Genomic DNA, 24,105 nt, shown 5'->3' with positions numbered 1-24,105 from the left:
TGTAGTTTTGTTCAAGCCTTCTGTGTCCTGGCAGACTCACTGTGCTTAAAGGCTAGACACAAGTTTTCAGTCAGCTGACGTTGGTCCATACTGTATCTGGACCTAGAACTAAGGTGTCACATTGTTGTCCAGCCTTTCTTTCCAATTCCATTACTTTTTAAATTCACATTAGGCAAAACCATTACTATCTATCTATCTATCTATCTATCTATCTATCTATCTATCTATCTATCTATCTATCTATCTATCTATCTATCTATCTATCTATCTATCTATCTATCTATCTATCTATCTATGAATGAAGATTAAGAAGTGTGACCTATATTGGATGTGCGGTCGGCGTCTGGGGGAGGGGGATACAGTCAGTAAGCACATGTGTGGGTGTGGGTAGGGACTCGGATTGGGTCCCCTGACATCCGTAGGCCCCTAAAAATTCCCAGCAAACGTTCTTGGAGTTGGTTTGTAGGCTCCCCCTACTGACGTCATGTCTGGAGGCTGGCTGCTCGCGCTGCTGACACTGTTCATCTCCAACTGAGAAACTTTCCTGGAGTTCTCAGCTCCTTTGACCGACCAAGTCACATACTGCTCGGAGGACCCAGCAGCAGCCCGGAGGAAGACAGACTGCTGGACGACTGTCAGTTATACACCCGGGGGGTATTTTAACGTTACATGCCCGGTTTTATTTCTAACTTTTCAAAAAGTTTCCTGAGGCAGCGTTCGCTTATTCAGGACTTTGGGACACCGAGTTCGCGGTCAGTACTTCCATGAATATGCTTAGGAATACACAAGTTTTCCAAACTCGTAAGAACTGAGCCTCTCACGGGACCTGGAGCTTTTTTCCCTTCTTTTTTTTCTCTCCAGAAAACTTTTTCTTTCTTATTTACTTCGTATTCGGTGCGGATATGGCTTGGATTAGATGGGGCCTCTTACTCTTCTTCAGTTTGTTTCTAACCCCGTTTAATGTGTCAGCGGAGCGGCCGCAGAGCCGTAGCGGCTTCAGGAAGCTGTACGTGCTCCAGCCCGGGCCGGGGCCGGGGCCGGGGCCGGGGCCGGGGCCAGGTTCAGGTTCGACTGGAGGGGACGGCGGAGTGAGAGTCAGCTCCATCTCAACGCGACACGGCCCGGCCGGGCAGGCGCTCGCGTACAACGTAGATTTCACAGCCAACTTCGGCGGCCAGGTCCGGACCCGTAGGATGGGGAACCAAGCGGCTCTTGCCCCGGCGCTGTCTCAGCAGAACGGACTGGATCAGAGCCAGCAGAAGCAGTTCATGAAGCTGTCCGGGTAAGAGTGGGTCTGCTTCAGGAGGGAGGAATGTTAGCGAGTGGGGAAACGACAATGAACTCAATGACTTCCTGTCTGCTTTTATCATAAACCACAGTTAGGGAAAGCATCTGAAAACTCCACTTGAATACTTGAACGATTGGGGCATGAGTCTTATCGAACACAATAACATTCCGCTGTTAAAGCTGGACAAAGCGTCTCTCTCCCACTCAGGCACACAATGTCTTCATTTCTAGCTGCTGACTTTTCTCTGACACTAACAGGAGTTGACAATGTTGAGCTCAGAGTTTGTTGGCACTCTTGCTGCTCAAGCCAAAAACTGCCTGACCTGATTAAGATGGGCTTTGATTGAATTATTTTTGCTGAATGACTGCCTTTGTGAGTATACAATGCAGTGATTCTTAACTGAAAGTCAAACAGGAGACTTTATTCAAAATTTATGAAATGATGTCTGGTGGATTGTAGAAGGCTATACTGCAACTGAAACAAGGATACAAGTTTTCCGTTACCAGTCAAACACACACACACACACACACACACACACACCGTGCATGTGTTCCCAAAGGTGTTTGAAACGATCTGGCCTCACTTTTGTGGGTGTACAACCCCCCCATTGCTTTGCTGCACCTGTTAGGCCTGCTTCATACAGGTACATTGAGTATGCTGACCTCACAGCATTCCATCATTGCCCAGACAACTTACTGTAAATACAGCTGTAACAAGGCTTTTGGCTCCAAAAAAGGAAACAAATTTCAAACAAAAACAAGAAAATTGTACAAAAGATGTACATTTTGTGGGATTCTGAATATATGCTTCTTTCAATGAAGAATTACTAGTTTAAAGGTACACTTACAAACTATGAAAGCACACTACTTTTGTTTCACATGAAAGTATTTGCTGAAGAAAAGCCTAAAAATGAAATGGTTACTCTTTGCCTTTACATTACAGAAAACGATCATGATGTTGTTCCGACTTGAGCAGGGCTCACTCCACAAATGATTTCACAAACCCTTGACCACTCTTATGTGGTGGGTAGGTACATCAGGGGAACACAAATTTGAAATATTTTTTACGTGCTGGCACAAGAAATGATTGACTGAGCTCCCGAGAACAGCCGCTGGTCTGCTTGAGGCTGGTCAAAGCAGAGGAAACGTAGCCAGATTTACAATTGTTTTCCATTCCATATGTGTGTGTCCAAGACAAAGGTATAAGGGTAACATGATGGCTGCAAATCGGCTTCGGATATCAGCCCGCATCACAAACGGTTGCCACCATCACACAGCAGAGTTGTGACTGGAAGCACAGTGCAGAGCAAAATATTCTCTTGCTTGTGATTGAATAAATTAACAGTTTGTTTCTAGATTCTTTAATAAATTTATTTTGAACTTTTTATTTAACTGTGTCTCCAGTATCATTATCAATGTTCTACTCAAGCATTCCAGTAAGCCACTCGTGTGATCATTAGTGAGCAATAAAGACACCAGGAGCCCAAAACTGCTGCAGCTAAATGGATGTCGCGTGTCATTCATTTTCTTATTTGCTCAGACTTTGTGACACATCGGTGCATCATTCTTTTGGTTTTGTGAAGTAAAAGTCTAGTTAGAACATTACGCCCTGCAGGGTCTATAACGAACCCATGTGTGAGAAAATTCCCAGAAATGAAAACCGCTGGAGGGGAGAACATGAATGTCCTACTTCAAACGGTGTGCACATCTTTTGCTTCTTTAATTCTCTCTTTAGAGGCAGTTGATAAAACAACAGAACCAGCTGGGAAGTCATTTGCATTGGAAGATGTAAAAAGTAAACTCATATACATAACAAATATAATTTTTGTAGTTAAAGATTATTGATCAAATATTTTGAAATGATTTCAAATAATAGTTAATGAAATATATCTATTGAGTTAGCAAAACTGCATCACTGCACTCATAGAACTGCAGCAGATTTTTAAAGTCAACTATAGACAGAGCAATGTAGAAGGGAGGGAGCAAGATCTCTGGCATCCTTCTATCCATCCGTCCTTCCTTCCATCCATCCGTCCTTCCATCCATCCGTCCGTCCTTCCATCCATCCGTCCTTCCATCCATCCGTCCGTCCTTCCATCCATCCGTCCGTCCTTCCATCCATCCGTCCTTCCTTCCTTCCTTCCTTCCATCCATCCGTCCTTCCATCCATCCTTCCATCCTTCCATCCATCGTCCTTCCATCCATCGTCCTTCCATCCATCCGTCCTTCCATCCATCCATCCGTCCTTCCTTCCTTCCATCCATCCGTCCTTCCATCCATCCGTCCGTCCTTCCATCCATCCGTCCTTCCTTCCTTCCTTCCTTCCATCCATCCGTCCTTCCATCCATCCTTCCATCCTTCCATCCATCGTCCTTCCATCCATCGTCCTTCCATCCATCCGTCCTTCCATCCGTCCATCCATCCGTCCTTCCTTCCATCCATCCATCCGTCTTTCCATCCTTCCTTCCATCCATCCATCCATCCTTCCATCCATCCATCCTTCCATCCATCCATCCATCTGTCCTTCCTTCCATCCATCCGTCCTTCCTTCCTTCCATCCATCCGTCCTTCCGTCCATCCATCCATCCGTCCTTCCGTCCATCCATCCATCCTTCCATCCATAAATCCATCCATCCATCCATCCATCCTTCCTTCCATCCATCCATCCGTCTTTCCATCCTTCCTTCCATCCATCCATCCTTCCTTCCATCCATCCATCCTTCCTTCCATCCATCCATCCTTCCTTCCATCCATCCGTCCTTCCGTCCTTCCGTCCATCCATCCATCCATCCATCCATCCATCCATCCATCCATCCATCCATCCATCCATCCATCCATCCATCCATCCATCCATCCATCCATCCATCCATCCATCCATCCATCCATCCTTCCTTCCTTCCTTCCTTCCTTCCATTTTTTTATACCTGCTTTATCTAATTCAGGTTCAGGGGCAGCTGCTGGAGCCTATCCAAGCTTCCATTGGGAGAGAGGCTTGGTTGCCTGATTTGATTTGATGTCAAATTTTCTTTTTAGAAGAACTGAAAGAAAAATGTTTTTCGTGTTCCAGGACTGGATGCCATGTGACATGCTTTCCAATCGCTCTGAACCATATGAGCAGTGTCCAGCTGTTTTCACACCTGAGCACTTGGGATGTTCAGGAGAATGTGTGGACAGTTTTTCTTATTAATTTCTTTTCCCAAAGGGAGATGGCAATGTGAGGCTTTCTGCTGGAAATGTGAGATTGGGAAGGGGTGTGGAGACCACACAGGATGCAGAAACTGCTGTGCAAATTGTTGTGCTGTCTTTACAACATGTTGAGAACAGGCTTCTGATTGTGCTGTTCTGAGTACTGCATGCATCTATATCAATAACAGTAGCGAACGAGGGAAAGCAGCATACAGGTCAGCAGACAGGACAAATTCTCACCCACACACATGCTCACTCGCATAACAGCAGCAAATGCTCCGAAATAGTTGCTGACGTGTTCAGAAATTGTCTTACCCACTGATTTTCCAGAGACTTTACAATGGGAGAAAAATCTCAAGGGAGGGAGCAAGATCTCTGGCATCTTTTCATCCATCCATCCATTTTCTATAGTTGCTTTATCAAGTTCAGGTTCATTTGGGTGGCTGTAGCCTATTCAAGCTGCCACTGGGAGAGAGGCTGGGTACACCTCGGACACATTGCCACTTCATGACAAGATAAACTACCACACACACTCGCCAATCAATTTTTGGGCTGTGGGAGGAAGTGTGTACCGAGAACATGCAACCTCCACACAGTAAGAACCCAGCTGAGATTTGAAGCTAACCACCATGCAACTTCCTCTGGCCTCCAAAATATGTAATTATACAGAAATCTATGATCCCATCTCGCATTTGATTACTTCTCCACCGTTATTATCACTTTTTGTCTGTTCATGATCTCAGTCTTTAAAGTGTCCACCAGAACTGCTCAGTGTTCTGTTTTGATTTACAAAGATATTGAAACAGGGGTACCTTGGGACTTTGCTACCTTTGACAAGCTGTTTCCTTAAGTTCTCAGTCAGATGCATTTGGTTGTCACATATTGTTTCTTGCTAAAAGCTAAATTTTAGTCGTCTAAGCCAGAGCTTGAGCTCAAAGACATCTCATTGTCTTTTGAACGAGAAAATAATGTTAGGTGCTGGGGAGGACTGGATCCAAAAGCGAACATGAGACAGAAGGTAGAAGTCAAAAAGGGATTTATTAGGTGAGGTGGAAGGAGGCTCCGTGTCCTGGTGACCTGGAGATGAGTGGTTCCAGTGTTCCAAAGATCTCGTGTGTACTCGTGTAGTGAGTCTCAGATACAGGCTGCGGGTGGGCTCGGTGGCAGGCTGGGCTGGGTACCGATCTCCGACAGATGTATCCAGTAGTCATGCGTGTTCGTCCGTAGTGAGGCAATATTCCGACACCGCAGGCCAGGAGGGAGCAGGCTTTAACGGGTGCCAGATTGGTAATGGGGCACAGGTGGGGATGTGAGAGCGCTCCTCCCAGCCGTCCAGCCCAGCCTGAAAAAACAACAGGAGACAACCAGCCAGCACCCAGGTACAAACATAACTAAACTAAATGGCAACAAAAGGTCATAATCACCACAAATAATTAAAAGCACCAGTGATGAAAGTAAAACTGTCGGCACATTTTTTGTAGCACACTGTTCTTGACAGCATGCAAAGACAGAACTAATGGAGCAGCTGAAAATGAGCAGTGTTGTGTTTGAAATATGGCTGCTTGTACCAGACCGGATGCAAAATGTGTGAATCCTTAACCTGGGATTTGCAAACATAGTTGCTGGCTAGTTGGAGCATTTGCTTAATTTAATTCCCTTCACTCCATATTTCCTGAAAAAGGACCCCCCCCCCCCTGTTTAATTGCTCTTAGAAATACGTCAGTGTGGTCATTATTTTTGTTTTATGATTGAAACTAAACAGACAAAGATCATTCTTTTGTGTATTTGCCTCGGGCTACCTATAGCCTCAAAGGGAAATTGCTGTTAGTCCAGATTGGACCGAAGATTTGATTTCAGTGAAACTTTTCTTAGAATCTTATAGTCCGTACAGGGCCTGATGGTTCTCTACGTGTTGGCTGCAGATGGGCCTAATTTAGAGTACACAGCAGCATTTTTCCATTCATGAAGAGCGTGTCTATAGATGACATGAGGAAATAGTTTTCCTGTAGTTTTGCTTTGGTAATACGATGATAATTGGAAAAACGTGCTGTCCATGTCATGTGCATTATATGTAAACTTATTCTCTTTCCAATTTGTCAATAATGTTGCTGTTAACATTTAACCATGTGTCTGTACAATTGATACAGTCCGTGTTTGAAGTGTAGAAAATGATCGACTGATGCCATCCAAGCGACAAATCTAACTCCAAACATTTACTGTAAATTGTGATATTTGGAGCTGAAGTTCGGTATGTTTGGAAGAGGCAGACTAGAAAGTATTTATAGTTTGGTGTCTGAAACTTTTCAGTGCAGATTAGGTTCCTTGGACATGAAGTACACTTCCTGTCCATGAACCATAAAGTTCAGTCTGTCTTTTCAGCCTTAAAAGGTGAGAATGGCAAGGACAAAAGGGAGGGAAGATGGCATGGAGTGAAGGAAACAAGGAAAAGGAAATTATTTGAAAGAAAGGCACTGAAACACATGCGTTCTAAGCTTAACAAATCAGTCCTCCGGGCCCTACTTTCAACTGTAAGGCACCCCTGTAACTGAAGTGGCTTATTTTACCCCAATTGTATGTGTTTTAGATTCTGAACAACTTTTATAGTGGGTCAGCGGTGCCCTTAAATGAAATAGCTTTGGCAAATGTGATCATTGTAATTGTATTCATGTGTAGAGTCTTGGGTCAGAATAAAACAAGGGAAAACAAGCAGCAGGATAACACATGACCAGCTGGCTGTGTGTGGTCCAGCAGCCGAGCCTCAGCTGCTCCGTCTGCAGCCTGGAGAATGTTTTGGTCTGTGATAAGTGAAGAAAATACAGCTGGGAATTTCTGCTGCTCCCATTGAAAGCAAACGAGTGTTCATTGTCAGGTCACACAAGGCTTCAAAATCAGGCAGTAGAGTGTTGACTTTCATCAGTTGTTTGTCACCATAGATTCATGTTGTCTTTAGAAGAATGTTGCAGGAGTTTGAGTTCAGATGGAGCAGGTGCTGCTTATCATTTCCTCTTTGCGGGGCGTTCCCTTTTCTTGCAGGTCGTGCATGGCCCATTATTTTGGTGAACTGTGTCGTGTTCTTGTGCTATGACTGAATATATGCTCAATTTGATTAAATAAAAAAAATATTTTCCCTGCTGTTTTTAAAGCTGGCTCCAGTGATGGGACTTCTCTTCTGTGACTGAATCCCTCCATCAGCTCAGGTCACCCACTCCTTCTGAGCAGTAAACAGATGTGCTCCTGGTGTTGGTGATAATTAGAGTGAAGACAACATGAGGGAAAATGGATGCAGCTGACCACAGATTTTGGATATTTTTGGACCACTCATGAGAAGTTGCTTTTATGCTAAGCATGATATTCCCAGGTGACCCGTAAGTTCAGCAAGCCAACATGATGGTTGTGTGAAAGGTGAACTGAGTGGGATCTGAGCACGTTTGAGAAGGAGGAAGGCTGGAATAGCATCTATGCTGGGGCTGTCTATCTCATGCAAGTCCAAATGAATCTCAGGTCAGCAGTTCATCACTGCTTGGGTCTACACTTTGACAGGGACTTTTGAACATTATTCAAGGATTCTTTTGTGGTGCATAATTATTTTAAATGTAAAACTGCTTTAGTTTTGTAAACTTATTAAAACATCTAAGATGCTCTCTTAATGATGATGTAAACTGAAGGTTATTAGTTTTAGACTCTCTAAAATACTGGTTGACTTTACAAAGCTAATATAATATATATTGTTTATAATACTCTATCATAAACCATTCAATTCCTGCATTTACAGTCATATTTACAATCTCACGACCAAAGCAAAACCCAGGAGCTCTGTGAGCAGCATTCAGATATGGAAAACATTATCTAGATGTCAGATAATTATGACGCTTAGATAATAACATGAGTGACATGTATATCTAACTTACTGAACGTTTTTTAAATATGTACTTTTTAACCATAACAGCATAGCAGCATACAGTATCCATTTATCCTGCCAGGTGTTAAAAGGTTCATTAAAGGAAACATCGAAGGTCCAGCTCAACTGAATTACATCTCTCCTAAGGTCAAAGTCAATTCATTCATTCAAAACAAATGCAGTTTTTCCTGCTGGCTGTTCTGTCCAAACACAGTTGAGCTATTATGTTGCTCCCCAGCTGTATGTGGAAGTCCTGCATCACGCAGCTTATGTTCCTCCCTGCTGGCGTCTGTGCCTTACAGGTCTGTACCCGTGTGTGTTTCATTGTGTTTCATCTGCCTGTGCTTGTTTTGTGTGTGCAGGGTGAATGTCTGTGGAGGGCAGTGCTGTCATGGATGGAGTAAAACTCAGGGATCGCAGCAGTGCACAAAACGTAAGTCTGCGCTAAGTCCTTTTCACAACACCGTCTCCGTACTCAAACGACTTCTCTGCTTACGAGCCCACACGGCTCCATACACAAATCATGCTAACTTCAGGGTTTTTTACAATATATTTCTGCACAATATGATCTAAAACCCAAGCAGATATTCACGCTGTAAAAGTCAATAAAGATAACCCAGTTAAAGATAAAACGTCTCTCATTTCTGAAATGAAAAGGATTGGATATATATCTGAGTGACAAATGAATTTGGAGCTTTGCCGTCAGTATCTGGTGTGACCCCCTCTGCAGCAACTGTTTCCTGTAACTGTTGACTGTTCCCACATCAGCTTGGAGGAATTTTAGCCCATCCGTTTGTACAGAGCAGCTTCAGCTTTCAGATGTTTGTGGCTTTTCTTCCTTGAACTGCTCACTTCACATCCTACGACAACATTTCTTTTGGATAAACTCAGGACATTAACAGGTCATTTCAAAACATTTAAGGTTATTTGTCCTAAACCATTCTTTGGTTGAGTAATCTGCATGTTTAACGTTAGCATTGCAGGAGACACTTTCACTTGAGATTCAGTTCATGAGAGATTGCCATTACCTTTTGGTGTCGGCTGTTACTCAGAATTCATTGTTCCATCAAGGATGGCTCAGATGCAGTAAAATGATCCACCCAATGATAGTAACACCACCCACAACTGAACCCTGGTGCAGATGAACTGCAGGTCAACTGGAGTGCAGTGCTTTCCCTTCTCCAAAGAAACATTTGTCCTTCAAACTTAAATTCATATTCTCTTCTGTCCTCAAACATTTTTCAGAAAGGTCCACAAAATCTTCAGCAAACTGCAGACAAACTTTAAAGTTCTTTGAGGAGCATTGTTGGTGTTTTCCTGATGAACATTAACACTGGCCTCGGTGATAGAGGACTGGCTGAAGCCTGATGTGTATCGGGATCTGGGGTTTGGCAGTTTCTGTCATTTTGATCTGTTGCCTTCATTTGCCATCAGAGCCATTTTACAACCATTTGAGAGAATCATTCATGAACTGGCCTCACTTTCAGTTAGTTTCAACATTTGCATCCCATCATGACGGAGGATATATTATGAGCTGGTCTGGCACAGAGAAAAACATCCTTTTGAAAGTAGCTATTCGACTGTCGACACATGCACAGTCGTGTGAAAGAGAAAGACAAGTCTCTTTCAATTCTAAGGCTTTACATAAAAAACTCTTTACCTTTTAAGGGAAAATATAACCTCTCATGAGCAACAACACCTAACATTCTATGTCATTATCTATTAGAACCCCTGATCCAGCAGCTTGTAGCAGCAGTGAGTGAAAAACTAAGTGAACCTCTGATCCAGCAGCTTGCAGCAGCAGCTTGCAGCAGCAGTGAGTGTAAAACTAAGTGAACCTCTGATCCAGCAGCTTGCAGCTGCAGCTTGTAGCAGCAGTGAGTGAAAAACTAAGTGAACCTCTGATCCAGCAGCCTTCAGCAGCAGTGAGTGTAAAACTAAGTGAACCTCTGATCCAGCAGCTTGCAGCAGCAGCTTGCAGCAGCAGTGAGTGTAAAACTAAGTGAACCTCTGATCCAGCAGCTTGCAGCAGCAGTGAGTGTAAAACTAAGTGAACCCCTGATCCAGCAGCTTGCAGCAGCAGTGATGGTTTCCTGTGGGACGTTATCAGTCTCTCTCCTGGTTCTGGAGGAATCTCGGCCACTCTTCTCTCCAGCGCTGCTTCAGCTCATTGAGGTTTGCAGCATTGGTTTCTGCACAGCTCTCTTAAGGTCCCACCACAGCATTTCAGTCAGGCTGAGGTCTGGACTCTGACTGGACCATTGCAACACCTTGATTCTTTTCTTTTTCACACATTCTGCTGTAGATCTGCTGCTGTGTTTGGGATCTTTGTCCTGTTGATGAGCCAGTTTCAGCCCAGCTTTAGCTGTGGGACAGATGGCCTCACATCTGACTCTAGAATACTTTGGTATCCAGAGGAGTTCATGGTGGACTCAATGACTGCAAGGTGCCCAGGTCCTGTGGCTGCAGAACCAGCCCAGATCATCAGTTGATATGATGTGTTTGTGCTGATATGCTGCGTTTGGTTTTCTCCCCTATGGTGCTGTGTATTGTGACCAGACATCTTCACAAAGTAGAGCTTTGTCCATCTCTCTCTCTCTCTCTCTCTCTCTCTCTCTCTTCCTCCCTCTCACTCTTTTTTTTGTGTGTGTGTGTGTTCTCGAGGGCCACCACTGTAATGTGTATTTTCTCTGGCCCTATTTTGTGTACATGTTAAGGTCATAAATGACTTGCATCTTACGACTGATGTTTTGAAAATCAAGTACTTTTATACACTGCTCATTCAAGGTGGACTCGTGTGTCCATTGAGCATCAGTTTCCTATTTGTAAGTCTTGAGACCAGATGGGGAAGTTGAACTTGATGTGCCACTGATACACCTAACCTGAATTGATGTGTGTCTAAGAGAAGAGACCTGCCAACTGGAGCATACTGCCCCAGGACACTAGTCATGGGTTCCTTTGTGTCACCTTAGTATTTGTAAGCACTCCCTGAAAAAACTTTTTTGAGGTTAATATAGCTCCAACACATTGTGAAAATGACTTAAGACTGTAAGTGGGTGCCCTGGCAGCTTGTGAAAAATGTACAAACCCACACACACCAAGTGGGTTGGCGAGAAGAACACCTGGCAACTTCCTGACTCAAGCAGATGTCTTCTCATTGCCCAGTTGCCAAGCCCATTATAGCTCATTATTGTGTCCGTCAGTACTGACACTGCAGTGCTGTGTGCTAAATGCAGGTGTAGTTTAGTGTAAGGGGAGGAACAGTAAATGTTGAGCAATGTGCATATCACTTTAAAGGGCATTGAAGGGGTTAGGTCGATGAGAATGTTGTGTCTGGTGTCCACTCTCACCCAACTTCATCACCACTGCAGACACGGGTGCTCTGAATTAGATGTCAGTAATGGAACTATTTCCTGCAATGTCAGTAATGTCCAGTGTTGGTCAACCTCTGTTGTTAACAGAAGATGCTAACATGATCCTTGCTTTGTTTCTTACTCAATCTTATTTTGATTGATTTCCTTTTCCAAGAAGAAAAATATACTCTTTTGCTGTAAAATGCAAATAATACACTGCTGAGGCAGCAACTGAAATTACAACTGGTACCTTTGAGGTATCAAAAAAATAGAAAAATATGTAAAGATGTAAAGAAGTCAAGAGAACACCAGGTTGTTGACGTAAAACAATCTTTCCTGACAAAAACAGGAGTAATTTTTTAGGCATTTGTGTAGTTAACTTGATAATCAGCTAGATGGTAGATAAATGGCTCACATTTCCTATCAAAGATATTAGACTGTGACTGACTGTGAATTGCAGGATGTCCGATTAATATGATAAGTGTAATGTATATATCTCCTTGGTCCTCCCTCTCTTGATCCTTATGATATTAAACTGATGTGCACGTGTGTGTTAATTTAGATTCCTTTAAAATAGAAAATACTGGTTCCAAAAAGCATTAAAACATGCTCGTAAGTCTCAGGAAGGCTGCAGGTTATTTAGAAAAATTAAAAATGGACAATGATGATGATGTTGAACTCTGCAAAATACAAGCTACAACTGTAGCCAGCGATCAGGTGAACATTGTGTTGTTATGTTCGCATTCTATTTGCTAGAAGTTGAATTTGAGGCACACAGTACTGCCAGAGCACATTAAAGAATAGCTGTTTGCTGTGTTGCCGTCTTCCACCACTACTATACTCTACTAAATAGTGCACAAAGCTCTCTGTGTTGGAAGACTCCCCTGTATCAGATACTTTCAAGTATTTCAGCATTTCAGTAACTGGGTGCATTATTATGATAATAAATCAAATCAGTTGGCCAAATATATTCTATTAGACTGTATTTTATATATATATATTTATTTATTTATTTTATTTTTTTTCCCTTGTCCTGTTCAGCATTATGGCAGCAGAATTGTAGTCTGAACACCTTTGATGCCAAACAGATTTGCTTTGCCAAGGGAAGTTTTATCAAATGTAAAGCTCCCCTTGATGCCCATTTATTTATTTCTGTTTACAATATATAACATGTAATAGAGCTGAACCGGACCGGGGGACAAGGAAAGAAGAAGAGGAAAGAAGAGGAAACAGAACAAAAATAGAAACAAAAACCAGACAACCAGCTACACCTGTAAAAAAACATAACAGACAACAATCCATGGCCTCTGAGGGGAATCCAGCCTTAGCGCCACCAGGAGCACCTGAAAGCAGACAAGCAGAGAAAAAACCAACACACAAACAAACAAAAACAAGCACAAGAAGCGGCAATCGCATACAACACAGCTGTGGAGAGATGACCTGAGACGACATGATAATACATCAACTGCTTAGCGACCATGCTACTGGACTAATGAATGTGTGTGTGTCTGTGTGTGTGTGTGTGAGAACATGCAACACCCATGGCACAGGACCTACATGGTAACCGTGCTTAGTTATGAGTGTATAAGTGTACAGAGCCACAATCCACAGCCCCCCCAAGCAATCAGAAGCAGGCAGAGAGGGCCACAAGACCCAGGCCACCAGCAGCCCCCACAGAGCACAGAACCCAGGAAGCCCACCGCAGGGACAACCACGCATCCACCCAGAAGACTGCAGAGGAAGCCCCCGGACAGAGCCCCCATAAGCATAGGGCAGAGGCCCTCCGGGAGCCAGGGGCAACAGCCCACCGACCCCGCCAGGCCCCAGCCGCCCAGACACGGGCCGTGCACTGGACCCGGGCCCCAGGAGCCCGAGCGCCCCCAAACCCCCCGGCAGAGGCTCCACCCAATACCCAGGAGGGCCAAGCGCCCCAGACAGCCACACAGTGGGTCAGCGCCTGCCCCAGCACCCCTGGCCAAGTGCCCTGGGAGTCAAGATGTGCCCACAGGTGGGTGAAGTCGCGAGCAGCGGGGAGAGGCAACGCCGCCCCCCCCATCGGGAGAAGCACAAGCAGGCCAGGCGACAGCAAGTCCCAGATCCAGGCCCAATCATTACCACACACACTTTCACGTCCCATACATCCACACGTCCTCCCTCCCTCGACTCCGCTGGGGTGTTGTGCAGCGGGCACACCAGGGGGCCAGCAGCCCCCCAGCCACCCAGAAGACTACAGAGGAAGCCCCCGGACAGAGCCCCCTTAAGCATAGGGCAGAGGCCCTCCGGGAGCCAGGGGCAACAGCCCACCGACCCCGCCAGGCCCCAGCCGCCCAGGCATGGGCCGTGCACTGGACCCGGGCCCCGGGAGCCCGAGCGCCCCCAAACCCCCCGGCAGAGGCCCCACCCAATACCCAGGAGGGCCAAGCGCCCCAGACAGCCACACAGTGGGTCAGCGCCTGCCCCAGCGCCCCTGGCCAAGTGCCCTGGGAGTCAAGACGTGCCCACAGGTGGGTGAAGTCGCGAGCAGCGGGGAGAGGCAACACCGCCCCCCCATCGGGAGAAGCACAGGCAGGCCAGGCGACAGCAAGTCCCAGATCCAGGCTCAATCATTACCACACACACTTTCACGTCCCATACATCCACAGGTCCTCCCTCCCTCAACTCCGCTGGGGTGTAGCGCAGCGGGCACACCAGGGGGCCAGCAGCCCCCCAGCCACCACAGACCCCGAACCAGCAGAACAATTAATTAATCCTCTTGGCCCCTCCCGCCCCGAGCAGCAACCAGGAAGCAGGGGTGTGGGAAGAAGACCCCTCCCCTCACCCTTCTGGCTCTTCAATATTTTCTAATAGTGAGCGATTAAAATTGAGCGGCAGCCAAACTTGTAGAACTGGGAGCGCGGCATTCTGGGCAGCCTACATACCCAAAGAGCCCCGCCCACCAGATGCCACTCAGTGTAACCACCCCCCAAGACTTAATGTGTGTGTGTGAGTGTGTTTGATAAGTAGTAATGTCTAAGGTGTAATTAAAACAGGGGCGGGGAACTGCAGAGTGCAACCAAAGGGCACCACCTACGTGGCCCCATCCACTACACCCCACCGAACACACACGCCCCCAAAACCCTTCATGTGTGAGTGTGTGCTGTGTACAGGAGCCAGAAGGGGTAGGGGTATGGGGATATACACCGGGGGAGCTACTCTCCCCCGGAGAGGGCAGCCAGGGACTGGCTGCAATAGGCATCCCCGCTACCTGGGAGCCAACCCAGGGCAGGAGGGGCTGATGTCCACCAGGCTCGGGGCCTGCAACGACCATATTCCGGAAGCTACTGTACCCCCAGAAGGTACCCATCCCGCCCCACCCCACCCCGGAGGACCTCTACAAAAAACAAACAAACAACAACAAAAAACAAACAAACAAACCACCCGGTCACACCAGTTGCAGCAGCCCGGGCCTGAGACCCACCATCACCCAGGCCCCCCAGGCCCCCCCCAACATATTTTATATTTTGATCAGAACTATTGGTGTCAGGAGGTAGGGAAAAATGCACACAGCAAGTTAGGATAGCTTTTTGTTTGTGTAAGTGCTTGTTTACTTGGTGATGACATCACTTTAAGTCAAAGTACATTCAGTGCATTACTTTTACTAGCAGCAATTTTAATATGACAGTGTCTCTGTAAAATCATTGCGAGCCAGAGGGAAGATTAATGTATTTCTCTCTCTCAGAGCATTAGTGAAGCCCATAAATTCTCAGCAGGCCTTCTTATCAGAGATAATCTGAACTATTGAGGGCCAGCAGTGACTCAGATAATGTGGAATTCAATACCTCATATATCGATGTCATATCTTTCCACCGCTACCTGCTTCTGAATTCAGTGAACATCTGTCCCAGCCACATGCAAGGTTAAACAGACTATCGCAGTTACCCTAAAGTCTGAGCAGGTTTTTTTTCTTCTCTTTGGAATTTTAACGTCTTGCATCAAGGCAATGACACAAGGGAATCATTATGCCTCACAGTTTCTGCTTCTCAACTAGGATCCCTACACACACACACACACTTACTTTTAACTTTTGCACACTCCAGCAGACCTCAGCAAACGCGTGAAGGGGCTTTTTGAATGTCAGGTTGATCAAAAAGCTGTGTCCATCAAATGTATTTCCTGTTCCCAGCTAACAAGCTAATTACTCAACCAACCCTTACTCCATCACTCTTGTCAACAAAAAGAGCTCCTATGTAGCTGACCTCAGTCTGAGAGAGGCAGGACAAAACTATTTGCAGAACAGATGGCAGCCTTAGCTCCAGGCCAGATTGAGGTGGGGGAAATGAAAAGTATTTATGCTCGTTGGAGAAGGAAGCAAAAAACAGCTTCACCCAAAGTGTAAAATGAACTGTGGCATTGTGTCAGAATGTTAACATTACTCAGCATCGGGGGGGAAAGACAGCAATGATGTAATCTCTGAGGTAATCACTTTATGGAGGATGGGTGTAACTCAACTGATATTAGATGTTGCAAGTAGGGACAAATATTATTGTTGGACTATATATGCTGTGAAAATATTCAGTGAATATAGTGAATTTCACCCATTTCCATGCCATTAAAGCCTATGCTTAAATGTAGTCGAATATATTTTAGAATGCTATCCTTTTGCAGGTTTCATGTTGAGATGCTGAGCTCTACCTTGATTTTTGCATTGCTGACATCCGTGCGAGAGGTGCTCAGCAGTTGAGTGGTAAGGAGCATATACCTTGTTGCAGCAGTTGCTGGTTCAACTCCAAACTATGTCTTTTCTCCATGTCTTCCCCCAGTCTTTCTCTCCACTGACCTCTCCATTAAAGGCAAAAAATTATTTGAAAAATCTCAGTGCTTTACAATCTCCAATAATGATGTAATGTCCACTGGCTCACACACAGCCTTTGAAGAACAAACAACTTTTGAATGATATAAAAAACAGTTTCTGTATCCTGTGTAACTGTGTGAGATGACTCCTATTGTTTGTATCATCTAAACTGGATAATTTTGGATGACCAACATTTGGAAGTCTCAGATACTGGCAGTATGGTTATGTAATGGAAGTGTTAGATATGCGTCAGTCTGACTAAAGAGTTGGACAATTTTGTGATAGATGCATCACCAAGCAAATTTCCAGAAATGATTGTTTTTGTTCTGAGTTTAAAGTGCCTTAACAACAGCATTGTTTCCAGTGCAACATATAAAGGTTGAACTATATAATCCCTTCAGCGTGTTCTGGGGCTGCCCCGGGCCTCCTCCCATTTAGACATGTCTGAAAAGCCTCCAAAGGTAGGCAAACAGGAGACCTCCTAACCAGAAGCCCACACCACCTTAACTGACTCATGTTGATGCAGAGGAATAGCAGCTCTACTCCGGGTTCCCTCCGTATGGCCGAGCTTTTCATCCTCTCTTAAGGCTGAGCCCTACCCTGATACTCAGTCACAAACCACTCCAGTGTGCGCTGAAGGTCTTGGTCTGAAGAAGCCAACCGAACCGCATTATCCACAAAAAGCAAAGATGTGACCCTGATGTTCCCAAACCAGACACCTTCCTCTCCACAACTATGTCTTGAGATTTGGTCCATGAAAATCATAAACAGGATTGTGACAAGAGCCAGCTCTGGCCTGAAGTACAACATGCACTGTAAGCAAGTTCAACTTAGTGCCAAGAATGCAGACACAACCTTTTCTTTGGTTATGCAGGGACCGACTAGCTCGCAAAAATGTTTCTGATACCCCATACTCAACGCAGTTGTAAGCCTTTTCCAAGTCTCATAGAGACTGGATGGTCAAGCTCCCATGACCTTCTGAGTAACTGCGAGGGTACAGATCTGTTCCACAACATCGATGAAAACCACACTGCTCTTCCCGAATCTGAGGTTGTACAATTAGTCCGAGCCTCCTCTCCAACACCCTGGAGTAAGCTTTAACCGGGAGGCAGAGTAGTGCCATCCCACTGTAGCTGAAACACACTTTCCAGTCTCCGTTCTTAAAAAATGGGAACTACCACCTCGGTGTGCCACTCGACAGGCATTAATTCAATTCAATTCAATTCAGTTTTATTTATATAGCGCCAAATTACAACAATTGTCATCTCAAGGCACTTAAATAATATAGTCCAATTCAAGCCAATTGGAATTCAATTCATTGTAATCATAATCAAATTCATTCATATAGAGCCAATTGAAAAAATTATATCCTAGCTAAGGAAACCAACAGATTACACCGAAAAGATCCCAGACCGCCATCCAAAATTGAATAGGGATATCAACCAAGACAGACCCACCATGTCTATAGACTTTGGCATCTCAGGGTGAATCTCGTCCACTCCCGTTGCTTTACCAGCAGGGAGTGTTTTATCTATCCCAGTGACCTTTGCCAAGGTGATAGATGTGTCTTCCTCCAAGTCCTTAGACTGACTCCTCAATGGAGGACATGCTGGCCGGATTGAGGAGATCCCCAATGTGCTCCCTCCACCGCTTGATAATATCCTAAATTCAGGTCAGCAGTTCTCTTCCCATGCTAAGCACCACCTGGGACAGACCCTGTTTTCCCTATCTGAGTCATCGACTGGTTTGCCAAAACATCCTAAAGGGTCAACTGAAAGTCCATGGCCCCACGGAGTTCCTCCCACACCCGAGTTTTAGCTTCAGATATCACCAACGCTGCAGCTGTTTTAGTTACTAAAAGCCCTTTTTTAAAAGGAGGTAGCCAAAAGACCTTCTTCAGCTTGACAGTTTCTCTTGCTTGGTCGCACAGTCATTTCCTGCCACAACAGGCATTGGCAACCTTCAGGCCACAGCTCTTGAAAACTGCATCTGTAATGGAGGTCCTGAACAAGGTCCATTCGGAGTCCATAACCTCCAACCTCCCCCGCTATGTGAGAAAAATTCTCCTGGAGGAGCGAGTTGACAACTTTGCAAACCAGAGGTTCTCAGTTCACCCTCACTACCCGTTTGGTCTTACCAGGTCTGTCAGGCAGTGGACAATCAATGATTAGCACAGAAGTCCAAAAACAATACACCGCTCGAGCTCAGATCAGGGAGGCTATTCTTCCCAATCACACCCCTCCAGGTCATTCCATCATTGCGCACACGGGCATTGAAATCCACCAGAAGAACAATGGGAATCCCCAGGTGGAACCCCCACCAGGACACCACCCAGAGACTCCGAGAAGGCTGGATAATCTAAGCTGCTGTTTGGAAGTATACACAAACAACAGCCAGAACCTTCTCTTGTGCGACTTGCAGTCGCAGTGAGGTGACCCTCCCGCTCACTGGTGAGAACTCCAACACCAAGGCATTTAGCCGGGGGCTTGTGAGTATTCCCACACCTGCCCGATGCCTTTCCCCTTGGGCAACTCCAGAGTATGAGAGAGTTTAGGCCCTCTCCAGGAGTTTGGTTCCAGAGCTCACGCTGTGTGTGTAGGCGAGCCAAAGTAGTGGTAAGGTTGTACCACTGTAGCTCACACACCAGCTCAGGCTCTTTCTCCTCCATTGAAGTGATGTTCCACGTCCCAAGAGCCAGTTTGGGATGCAGGGGATCAGCATGTCCAGACCTCCCCTTCGCCTGACAATCAAACCTTGAATTTCCTCCCTGCAAGTGGTGGGACCATGTGGAAGTGGTGTCCTGTTGGTTCCTCGAGCTGAGCCCGGCTGATCCCTGGAAGCGAAGGCTAGGCCACTTGGTGCCTGCACGAAACAACTTTCGTTTGAATTGCCTGACTCCTCCCCTGACACCAATTTGCCATGGAGACCCTACCAGGGGCTAATGTCCCTGACACACAGCTCTCAGAATCATGAGGATACTATTTCAGTTTTAGGGTTTTATATTTCAGTATATTATCAAAATCATCTGGTCTTCACCATCTCAAATTGATAACAACACATGAAGAATTACTCTTTATCATTATTTATGCAATAAAAACTAAGCCAAGTGTGTGAAGATTTTTCAGTTTGCTTGTCTAAATAATTCATGTGTGTGATAATCAATCAATTGAGCTTTATTTCTAAAGCACTTTCCATACAAAAAGATAATAATATTAATTTTGAAAAACAGCAAAGAAAAAACACCACTTTACCCATCCAAATCTCACAACCACTAGCCCACGAGTCACACATAGACACACAAACACACGCACACCTACACACACATAATTATACACAGAATGATATTCTCTAAAAGCACTTAAGTCTTAACCCTTACTGACAGTAAAAGAGTAAAAATGGATAAGATATTAAGGTGAAATAAAAATGCTATAAGAACGGATTGATATAAAAGACATGGATTAAATATTAAAACAAGTTAATTAATAGTACAAAGAATATAAATGTGTTAAATAAGTAATTCATAAATAAATTGGTAGAACACAATAATAAGCAAGGACATTAAGCAAGCATTATAAAAACTGCCTCTCCATATGTTTTTGTCCCCGCTTGGGGAATAAATATGAAACCAGCCCCCAATGACCTGAGGGTTCTGGGAGGCTCATAAAATAAAAGCAAGTCAGATAACTACTTAGGACTAAAACCATTAAGAGCGTTAAAAATTAAGAAAATAATTTGAAATCAATCTGGAAACACATAGGAAGCCAATGCAGAGATGTTAAAACTGGAGTAATATGTAATATAACACAATGCCAAGGAGGAAATACATAAGCAATGATCTTAGAGAAGCAGATTTTGCTTCCTACCAATCTGGGAAGGGTTATAAAACCTTTTCAAAACTATTTGGAGTCTATCATTCTACACAGATACATTTTAGATTAGATTTTTCACAAGTCTTATGCAAAGATTCAGATAGTATTTGCATATGATTTAACATGATAGACAGTCAATCTTCCCAGCAGTGGAAGTCCCAGCAACTTTGGGGTAAAATACCCCAAAGTCAGTCCGAGCCTCTTCTCTCTAAAAAGAACATGGCAGCACAGCTTAGGTTTGCAAAGCTGCATCTGAACAAAGCTCAAGACTTCTGGAACAATGTCCTTTGGACAGACCAGAGCAAAGTGGAGATGTTTCGTCATAATGCACAGCAGCATATCTAAAGAAAACCAAACACAGCATATCAACGCACACACTTCACACCAACTGTTAAGCACGGTGGTGGAGGGCTAGTGGTGCAACGGATCATCATTGATCCGTGATCCGTTCGGATCAATATCTTCAGTTCGGCACACACGTGATCCGCGGATTGATTTATGAAAAAAAAAAAGTGCGCATGTTCAGTCCACTCACAGCGTGGTCATGGCGAGTCGAGGAACGGAGGAGCTTGAACGACCCGCGTCATTTAAGTCCCCTGTATGGGGAAAAGAGGTTAGTGGATAAAACCGTGACGGTGTGGAGGCACTGTGGCACAAGAAAGTCCAATGACTGTGGAAACACATCACACATGGCTACTTATTTGAAGCAACATCACCCCGGTGTTTCACTGACAGGAGAGAAAACGAAGGCTGCTCAACAAGCGCATATCACTGCGGCAGCCCCTTGTTGCACAATCCGACCGTCATAAGTCTGAAGACGGTATGAAGATTGTTTGTAGGTGCAGACATGAGGCCAAATTTGGTTAAGGATCAAACTTATGTTTATATGTCTTGTCTTTTTATTTTTTATTTTGCTGATCCTAAAACTGATCCGATCCGTGACTCTGATCCGAGAAACGATCCGAACCGTGAGGTTTTTTTAAGCGTTGCACCCCTATGGAGGGCTGATGATTGTTTTGGACTTGGACTTGTTTTGAAGCCACAGGACTTGGGCACCTTGAGGCATGATATCCTGAGAATTGTAGCTCAGGCCAGTGATGTGAATGGCTGTTCATGATCAGAGACTATATCTGAGAGGATCCCATGGAGTCATGTGGAAAAGACATTACACTTCCTTTCAATTTTAAAGTATTACATATCAGGACATAGTAAGAAAACATAATTTGACCCTTACCATATATTTAGAGTAGTTAAATAAAGCCTCAGCTACACATTACATATTTGCTCATTATTTACTTAAAATAAGTAAATAATAAAATGGTTTAAAATAAGTAAATTTAGTGGTTTCTGGATTGATGATTTAGGGTTTATTTGCAGCAAACAACTGGGCACTTCACAGTCACTGAGTCGATCATGAACTCCTCTGGATACCAAAGTATTCTAGAGTCAAATGTGAGGCCATCTGTCCCACAGCTAAAGCTGGGCTGAAACTGGCTCATCAACAGGACAAAGATCCCAAACACAGCAGCAGATCTACAGCAGAATGTGTGGAAAAGAACAGAATCAAGGTGTTGCAATGGTCCAGTCAGAGTCCAGACCTCAGCCTGACTGAAATGCTGTGGTGGGACCTTAAGAGAGCTGTGCAGAAACCAATGCTGCAAACCTCAATGAGCTGAAGCAGCGCTGGAGAGAAGAGTGGCCGAGATTCCTCCAGAACCATGAGAGAGACTGATAACGTCCCACAGGAAACCATCACTGCTGCTGAAGCTGCTGGATCAGGGGTTCACTTAGTTTTACACTCACTGCTGCTGCAAGCTGCTGGATCAGGGGTTCACTTAGTTTTACACTCACTGCTGCTGCAAGCTGCTGGATCAGGGGTTCACTTAGTTTTACACTCACTGCTGTTGAAGCTGCTGCTGCAAGCTGCTGGATCAGGGGTTCACTTAGTTTTACACTCACTGCTGCTGAAGCTGCTGCTGCAAGCTGCTGGATCAGGGGTTCACTTAGTTTTACACTCACTGCTGCTGCAAGCTGCTGGATCAGGGGTTCACTTAGTTTTACACTCACTGCTGCTGCAAGCTGCTGCTGCAAGCTGCTGGATCAGGGGTTCACTTAGTTTTACACTCACTGCTGCTGCAAGCTGCTGGATCAGGGGTTCACTTAGTTTTACACTCACTGCTGCTGCAAGCTGCTGGATCAGGGGTTCACTTAGTTTTACACTCACTGCTGCTGCAAGCTGCTGGATCAGGGGTTCACTTAGTTTCTCACACACTGCTTCTGTATTTTAGCTTGCCTTCTGATGAAAGACAAAGTAATTTATCGTGTAATTCATGTGAGGTTTCTTTAATATTACTTTAAGACCTAGTAAGGCAACATGATTTCTCATGTTCTGACATATGAAGAACATTGGAATAAAGGTGGGCTAACTTTTCACCATTACTTTGTGTATAAGTCAAATGTTAATATCTTTCCCAAATGGAGAACCTTGAAAGCAAAACGTCTGAGCCTGAAATGTAGTGAGCTCTGACGGTTGCATAAGCATATATGGCCAGCAATGTCCAACCGTTTGTGGCAAGAGAAAGTGTCCTGTTTTTAGTATTGTCTTAATTTTTTCCAATGTGATGTCATAGACCCATGTGTGATAAGACAGTTGTGCAACTTGGAATTTGATATTCTGTGTCCAGTTCCATCTTCTCCTGGGTGGATTACATACAGCACACTTTCAGACTGTCTGTTGAATACAAGTTATATTGAGGTTTCTATCAATAGTATATCATAGGTCAAACTACATCATATGAGTAGATGTGCTTTGACTGGAACCGTTTTGTCCATTTCTGTTTTTGCTTGGATTCAGAGATATTAGAGAAATGTGGGTGAGTCACTGCAGAGGGAGGTGCTTTAGCTTGTGCCATCAGATGTCTTTCAACAGCTATTTAGTTTTCCCCCCATTAATCATTTTCTCAAATCTTAAAGCCGCTAATTAGACTAACAAGCTTAGCTGAGGAGGTGACACACCCTCAGGGACCCTGGGGAGAGATAGAAGTGATAGAAGCGCAGACCTTTTTATGAGTCATTCCTCTAGCTGTCTACACGCACACACACACAAAGTGCATACATTTTACAAGGTGCCTTCATGCAGAGCGTGTTTGTGTGTTCCTGAACTCCAGTCCACGTGAGAACCATTCCGTTTTAGACGTGTCACTGACATTACAAGCTATGAATACTGATAGAAAACTGTCTAGATGCGTGAGTGTGCGTATTCTTCCTTTGCATTGTTAAAACCAAACATATCAATGCATGTATGTGCATGTGTGTTGGAGTGCTGCATGTAAACTTCTGCCATGCTGTCTGCAAATAGGCTTTGTAGTTGGAAAAAAAGGATGCCCCTATAATCTGCTTCGGGAGAATAGAGCCTTGTTTAATTACAGGCTTTTTGCCAGTCTCCCATACACACACAGATGTGCATAATCTCAAAATATCATAATTGGGTCCTGTAAACAGACATTTTACAGTTAGAATCAGTTAAGTCCTGCTGCTTATAATGTAATTGTCAAAAATATCTTTGACGTTTTCGGTGGATGTGGCCACATGTTTTTCATGACTAAAAGGATTAGGACAACTTTAGGAATATAGTATAAGTGGATATTAGAACAGATGTCACACTTTTATCTTGTTTCCCTA

At 44.6% G+C, this 24,105-nt stretch overlaps 1 protein-coding gene across 3 annotated transcripts in view; it reads left to right on the top strand.

Annotated features, from left to right (window-relative positions):
* The first annotated feature begins 506 nt into the window (after positions 1 to 506).
* The window catches only part of ltbp1 (latent transforming growth factor beta binding protein 1), a 174,550-nt gene continuing 150,951 nt past the window's right edge, over positions 507 to 24,105 (top strand). For all 3 annotated transcript variants that reach the window (XM_072391566.1, XM_072391565.1, XM_072391564.1), the window contains exons 1-2: positions 507 to 1,282; positions 8,734 to 8,804. In XM_072391566.1, coding sequence (XP_072247667.1) covers positions 903 to 1,282; positions 8,734 to 8,804 — 451 coding nt within the window. In that variant the 5' untranslated portion in view covers positions 507 to 902. The remainder of the gene's footprint in view (positions 1,283 to 8,733; positions 8,805 to 24,105) is intronic.

The sequence above is a fragment of the Leuresthes tenuis genome, unplaced genomic scaffold (genome assembly GCF_036924035.1).
Source record: "Leuresthes tenuis unplaced genomic scaffold, fLeuTen1.0.hap1 SCAF_8, whole genome shotgun sequence".
Classification (NCBI taxonomy): Eukaryota; Metazoa; Chordata; class Actinopteri; order Atheriniformes; family Atherinopsidae; genus Leuresthes; species Leuresthes tenuis.
Note: the sequence above shows the minus strand (reverse complement) of the source record. Positions and strands in the feature narration are given on the sequence as shown.